Below are 7,264 nucleotides of genomic sequence, written 5' to 3'. Positions count from 1 at the left end.
TTTGTTCATGGTAGTTCAAAACTGTCAGTGTCACTTAAAATATTTTAGGTTATGTGCGCTTATGTAGTAAATAAATAACGTAGTTTTAAAGAAAAGATATTGAAATGTCGCTTTTTGCGTATGCGTCGACAGTAATAAAAAGAGCCGCAACTTTTCGATTTCCCTCCAAATGTAAACAATGTGTAAACAACATAAAAACATCAAATTATAGTTCCGTGTCTACAAGAACAATTCACGACGTGAATACGAACGTAGTGAAAGATGTTATTTTATTTAAATATGAGAATCCGAAGTTCTATACGTATATGAATATATTCGCCATCGTCCAGTATGTTTTTTGGACGTATTTGGGTATATTTGCGTTTTCATCATTAAGAGACGCACCGGTCGACAAATCGAAAATAACAGATGATACTCCGTGGTTTCGTCGGATAAATCTAGGAGAAAATAAATATAGAAATACTTTGGGTACCGTTGCTGTTACTGTAGGTAAGAATAAACTACTATAATACTTATAGTTATCTGATTTTGTCCACTAAATATTTGGTCATATTTGATACACATATAAGACTGTTGATACCGATTCAGTATGTGTTTCATTACATTCTCGATATATTATTGAAGAAAAATAATTAGAAACCAGACTATATTTTTTCTAATCTTAACAATGGGTGAAAGATAAATCAATTTGTGTTTTTATTTTTGATGTTGAGTTGAGACTATATAATTAAATATATACTTGACACCAAGAATTTCAAAAGACAAGACACTGATTTCAAACCTATTAAACTAAGTACTGCAAAATTACACTTATTTCAGTTGGCCTATCACCTGTTATATTATAAATCAAGTTTTCACCTATTGAGAATGAATTTCTTTTCAGGCACTGGCTCATTATTAGTGATATGGATGTATACACTTCGCTCTGTTCGTTTCCTGGTCCTCAATAAAGGAGGAAAGCATATTACACTTGTGACATACACACCGTTTGGTACGAACCGTATGATGAAGGTACCGTTAACTGATGTATGTTGTAAAGAGGGAAGAACTGCTGCGCGAGTACAACTACCACTCAAAGTGAAGAATAGGATGATGCATTATATGCTGGACATGAGGGGAGAGTTCAAGAACCCGTTGCTGTTTGATTGTACAGCGGGATTGTTCAGGAAATGGTAGATGAGAGATAAATTGAAGGCATTTGTTTTTTTAGTGACTACTGAGTAGAATCTACTGTGAAAACGTTCACCGATTACTTATTCTTGTTTGTAAGAAAATAATCTATATTAATTATTTTTGGTGTTCAATAAAAACTTCTTAAGTGGAATAAAAATATGTATGAAGTTTTTCACACTATTACAATCAGAAATGTGACTTTGCTGTGTTGTATGTATTTATTTTTGTTGATATAAAATTAAAACACATTTCTAGTCTTTCATTTTCACATCAAAGGCATAATGATGGAAATAATTTGTAAAATGTTTGCAATCTGTACTTGCACAGATTTGCAAAAATACACATTGCAGTTATTATTATTGCATCAAAACTGGTAAACATTTTCATTCCTGACAGGTATTTAAGCCTCACAGTCATCCATGTGACTACATTTAGGAAATAGCATTAAATTTTCAGGATATATTCTTTCAACAACAGTGAAGATGTCTTCCCTAAGCCAGGTTAGATAAAAACTAAAAATAAGGCGACTATAGACCTTAGCACATTCAAAGGGTAATAAAATACATTTTGAGATTTATCAGAAAAAAAAAACTTTATTAAATCGTTTATTATAGTAACAGAAAACGTCCATCGAGGTCAACACAAAAATAAAGAAGTACATTTTAATAACAAAAGATAAAGTTTGTTTCTCTATTTACATTCACTTTGATTCAGTTAGACACAGATATGAAACGACCCATTTCGTACATTAAAAATTGACCAGCCAATATCACATCGCAGCATTTCATATTTGAGTTTAACGATACACCTGCCGAAAGTCTAGTCGCTCTGAAGTTTGTTACAATTGGCGTAGTTAGTTCAGAAAAAGGGTGGCATAGGGCGTAGCACGTGATGGTTCAAATTATTCGCAATAATTGCTAAGTTCATGTCACTCGAAGTAATGCAAATACTTGTTTGTTATATGATACATCATTTATGACTCGCGCATGGTCTGTTTGACCCACTAATTAGTAATTTCATGCAATAAAAAATATATTTTATGTTACTAACTTTCGAGTGCAATATGTAATATTATAGGCAGTTAATATTCGAATAGTTTAGATTATCAAACTTGCATGTTATAGCTAAATGGTGGATTAAATAACTGACTTCAGGACGTCCAAAGTTTACCGGCAGCTGTAGAAAGGAAACACGATGAACAAATGAGTCTTCTTTTAATACAGAATAGAATGATTTACGATCAACTTACACGACAATTTATTATAAAGGCGACGGCCCACACGCAGCGATATAATAACGTTTCAATCAAATAAAATGCAATCAAAACTACCCGACCTGAGCTTACCAATCTTATCCCAGTGAAACTATTATCTACCGAAAGAAATTGTTAAAGAGTGACAGAAATACATTTCTTAAGACATAATAAAATATTCATTGCGTCCAAAGTACTTTCATTGTTTTCTGTTTCATATTTATCAAAAATATATTATGAAAGTTTGGTAACATTTCTCATTTTTAAACTCACAACCAAGTTCACGTCAAGATGAAACGAAAACAAATGATATTAAATATAAAATTATTTCTTTACAACTATGTAGAAAAATACTAACTATAGGCTAGTTTTATGATTTTTCTATTCCCTGTACAATTTTTATACTTTCTTAGTGGTGTCAACCCTAAAATATCGCTGCAAGTAGACCGCCGTATCTTAATTCTAACCCTACATATATTTCTGATTACACCTACAAATGCTTTAACTAGCTTGCTACAACAAGCTACGAAGGATCGACAGTGAAATACAACAATACTAACTTCGCAGAGATCAAAATATAAGTTTTGACAGTTGGCATATTGTTTGGTAAGGCTGAGGACTCGACAGCGATAGAACGCCAGAGTATCGAGAAGCAGTCTTAATATAATGCGATAAGATACTTTTTCGTGCGCCGCAAAGCTTAAGTCCATTTAAATACTTTGAAATGATCTGATATCCACATATTCCACATTGACAGAAAGATTTTTCAAACTACAGATATATGAATTTACCACTGACCAGAGACATCAAAGAGCTGAACGAACGTAAATATCACAAAGAGTAACACTATCGATCCTAAACTATTAAGTACAATATTAAATTCTTATTTACATTAAAATCATAAATATCTTTATCGTACTACCAATAAGTTACGTAAGGCTCTGTGTAGACACTCGGGAAGCGGTGCTTGATTTTGTTTTTGTTTATTTTTTTTTCCAAATTCTTAGTCATTAAAAACATAAATTACATGCATTGTCTCACACTGCATTGCAGTTACTATTCATAAGTTTAGGTTCAGCGTTTGAATGCTGGTTTCATGTGAAAATAACCTAAAATAGGCAAGCGATAATCAATATCAGTTATTGCATCTTCTCTTTTAAATATTTTGAAAATGGCAACATTCGTCCGCAGATTACAATTGCGGAACAAATAAAATGTTAATAATATCGCAAATGCTTTTAAATGCTTTCCATATAAACTAGCATTCAAACTGCACACCGGGTGTAGTCAGAACTTATAAATTAAAGAAAAACAAACTATACTTTATGATCAATACAAACGGGAATCGATTGTACGCTTTGCATACTTCTTTTACAAAAATATAGATGTCTATGGTCAGCGCTGACGGACGGAAAGCCGACGAATATATCCAATTTTACAATAAATACTACCTTATATCTTCATCATACGGTTGATAATATAACAAACTGAGAACGCCCTTTCGAATTGAACGGTGCGTTTCATTTGCGGTAATATCAACCTTATGTACAAGGCATAAAGTTTAGTTACCATATTTATGGAATTAATGTCTTCAGTCCGTCCGTACGCGTCGACCGTAACACACGTCAAGTCACTTTACTTATCTACTTGAAGCCGTAATCATTTTTATTTGACCAAATTAACTGAGAAACCATCTATTGTCAACTTGGCATTCTTGTATATCAATCAACACCATTCTGCGGTTTAATTGTCTTTCTCCTGTCACATACCTCACAACGATTGCTTACACGGCATTTGTCACAAAATTATTATTGGTACATTCATCTTCCCCAATCTTGAACATTAAGTACTTAGAAGTCCTGGACACCGTATTTTTGATTAAATAAATATTAAGGCTGTGCGTCTATTCATACCACTCGCGCATTTATATTTAAAAGTTAACCTAAGTACTCTTAAACGATAATAAAAAAAACATAAATTTGCCACATTTAGTTCACGCACAATAGACGCGCAGCCTTGCACACGGCTCATACCACAAAAGCTCAGTCCATTTTTAACATAAAAATAAAACATAACGCAAATAATTTTTAAGCGACTTTTTTACATATTAAAGTATATCACATCATATTTTTTGCACTTCCAAATTTTCACATATACATGTCAAGTACCTACGTTTTTAATGTTGTGACGTCAAGTAACAAGTTCTATTTAACATTAGATCATAGATAACAGTTTTACATGACATTGAATTATTACCATGACAAATGTCCATTAACAACAACACCGAACCAATTGGTCTAACGTTTTAAACTCACATTTAATTCTTAACACAAATTATAAGTCAACTGCCAGTAATTTATTTCCTTACGTGGTCATGTCACAATCGTTTAATCGATATTTAAGTCTTAATGAAACCTATCCAATCAAATCCTAGTCAAACACATTTTCAACATGACAGCCGTCGTTTACTGTTTAATGTCCATTATTCATAACAACAATGAAAACACATAACCGATTTACTAACATTGACATTTAGATGTCATAGGCCGTCATATTACGTCAATTCAGTGACATATAACCTCAAATCAACTGCCACATAAACGTTTATAACAGTAATTGGCCTTTTCCACTATCTTATCCTTTTTCAACTGACATCTATAGTTGGCCATTATCACGTCCACTGTTAATCAACTGACATCTATAGACTTCATCCCAGGAGGGTGTCACAGTGATGTTTTTCAGGTGGTTGCTCACCTAGTAGCGCGGTGTGCGTCAGTCGGAGAGATATCTATCTCTTGCACGACTGATCCCATCGTCCTCTTCCCTCCCGGGGCTGATGCTGTCAATCTCGTCCACCTCCTCGAGATTCTTCGTGTTTGTGTTGCATAATCTGAAAGTGACATATAAAAATGTATTTGACATATAAATGGTTACTTAATATTAGACGGTCACATTCGAGGAAAGGTAGAAATAACACGTATAGCACATAAATGAAATAAATTTACAGTACAAGGTTCGACGTAAATCACTGCAAAGCTCTGAAGTAGATAGTTATACACTCAGTTTATAATATTATTTTAAAAAAATGAGTAGTTACAAAAATAATAATGAAAATAAAAGATATGCAAGTTTGCACGGCGTGTCTGGTATCAACATAAAAACAAAATTATAAAATAAAAAAAAGCAAATAACATTTTTCTTTATAGAAACTAAATAAATGCCATCAAAAGTCATGAATGACTGCAGGTAGATGAAAAAAATGGAAAAGGGAAGACACATCGACATAACCAAAGAGTATGCGACCTCTAGGTTTACACACAACAACTATACGACACTAAAATTCAATTAACTGATAATTTTTCCAGCCCTACACATTTTAAATCATAAAAGACTTAGACTACACTGTATCCGGAGTCCTGTAGATAAGTAAAATGTAATAAAATATAACCTCAACAATTGTCAGACCCATAATAGACTTGTCGTGTCAAATGAACGGACTGATCCAGGAACTCGATCCGTTAGAACAAACCGATATGCCAGGTAGGGCTGGCCTTTGACCAGGGTAAAACGATTTCGTTTTTTTTTTATAGTCTCCCGACAAAGTTTTTCATTGTACCTGATTTTAAGCTGAGTAAAGCCGATAGAAATTGCCGATCGGTGCATTTAACTTGTGTTTCGAAGTCCTTTTGTTCGGAATTTCCACACATAATTGTATTTCAGATAATGTTAAATAAATATTAGTATTTTTTGCTAGAAATTGGCTTTTTCTTTTGAGATTTTGGCATCCCTTGCCACCTAACACTTCGAGCGATATCGTCTCTAGGCGTTAATGGCGATTCTCCTCTACAATTTAACACATATCCAATACGACACCTATACCAGGCATGGCGAACCGATGCCACGCGACGGTATAATTTGGGCACGCCAATCATAAATGACGAATGTATTACCTCTAAAAAAAATATAATTATATTATTGGCGCGCTCTAGAGGAGGCCTATGTTCAGCAGTGGACAGTTGTAGACTGATGAGATGAGATGAGATATTATTGTTTAATTTTAATTGTTTGTAGATAGTGCTTTTAAAACGTTACATCAAATGAGTTTGGCGAGAAAAGGTCGCTAAAATAAGGGGCACACTCTGGTTGACCACGGGCATATTGTTATTATTTTTCGGTTCCCAAATGGTAAGTACATCGATTAATAAAAGTTTGCCATCCCTGACCTATACCTACCTCTGCACTCACCTGTGTACCCAAACCTAATATTAATATCATGTTGGTGCGTGTGTGCGTCCGTTGTTACGCGTCTCCCCGCGCCGCCCTCTGCGTCTCGCCGCTCTGACACCCCGTGCAAGGACATTGTAACCCAAATAATAATAATATCAGCCCTGTATTATATACTGTCCCACTGCTGGGCACGGGCCTCCTCTACTACTGAGAGAGATTAGACCTTAGTCCACCACGCTGGCCTAGTCCGGATTGGTAGTCTTCACACACCCTCGAAATACCTATAGAGAACTCCTGAGGCATGCAGGTTTCCTCACGATGTTTTCTTTCACCGTTAAAGCAAGCGATAATTCACAAAGAATACACACATAAGTACTTAATTTTAGAAAACTCAGAGGTGTGTGCCCTTGGGTTTTAAACCTGCGGATATTCGTCTCGGCAGTCCACAACCCAAATATTCTTATTTTTAAACAAAACAAGAAATCACCTACGTTAATTGTACTTGCGACCACAATTACATGTAGACAGAATATGTACCTTGCCTCGAATTATACGAGCAATCTCTTCGGGTTGTCTTAAAAGGTCATAAGACATATTATCATGCGCTTTTTT

The 7,264-nt window shown here is 34.4% G+C and overlaps 2 protein-coding genes across 4 annotated transcripts in view; one reads left to right on the top strand and one right to left on the bottom strand.

Annotated features, from left to right (window-relative positions):
- The first annotated feature begins 19 nt into the window (after positions 1 to 19).
- LOC115453418 (transmembrane protein 223) lies at positions 20 to 1,422 on the top strand. Its single transcript, XM_030182111.2, has 2 exons — positions 20 to 489; positions 884 to 1,422. Exons 1-2 carry the CDS (start codon positions 105 to 107, stop codon positions 1,174 to 1,176), a joined length of 678 nt encoding a protein of 225 aa, XP_030037971.1. The 5' UTR covers positions 20 to 104; the 3' UTR covers positions 1,177 to 1,422.
- Positions 1,423 to 1,738: 316 nt separating this feature from the next.
- LOC115453417 (probable E3 ubiquitin-protein ligase RNF144A) overlaps positions 1,739 to 7,264 on the bottom strand; it is a 196,894-nt gene continuing 191,368 nt past the window's right edge. For all 3 annotated transcript variants that reach the window (XM_037438911.1, XM_037438912.1, XM_037438913.1), the window contains one exon: positions 1,739 to 5,315. In XM_037438911.1, the coding sequence (XP_037294808.1) occupies positions 5,198 to 5,315 (118 nt within the window). In that variant the 3' untranslated portion in view covers positions 1,739 to 5,197. The remainder of the gene's footprint in view (positions 5,316 to 7,264) is intronic.

Source organism: Manduca sexta, chromosome 15 (assembly GCF_014839805.1).
Source record: "Manduca sexta isolate Smith_Timp_Sample1 chromosome 15, JHU_Msex_v1.0, whole genome shotgun sequence".
NCBI lineage: Eukaryota > Metazoa > Arthropoda > Insecta > Lepidoptera > Sphingidae > Manduca > Manduca sexta.
Note: the sequence above shows the minus strand (reverse complement) of the source record. Positions and strands in the feature narration are given on the sequence as shown.

Coding starts and splice junctions, on each gene's coding strand:
- LOC115453418 (XM_030182111.2), top strand. CDS start 105: ATGTCGCTTTTTGCGTATGCGTCGACAGTAATAAAAAGAGCCGCAACT. Junction 490..883: donor TACCGTTGCTGTTACTGTAG/GTAAGAATAAAC, acceptor ATTTCTTTTCAG/GCACTGGCTCATTATTAGTG.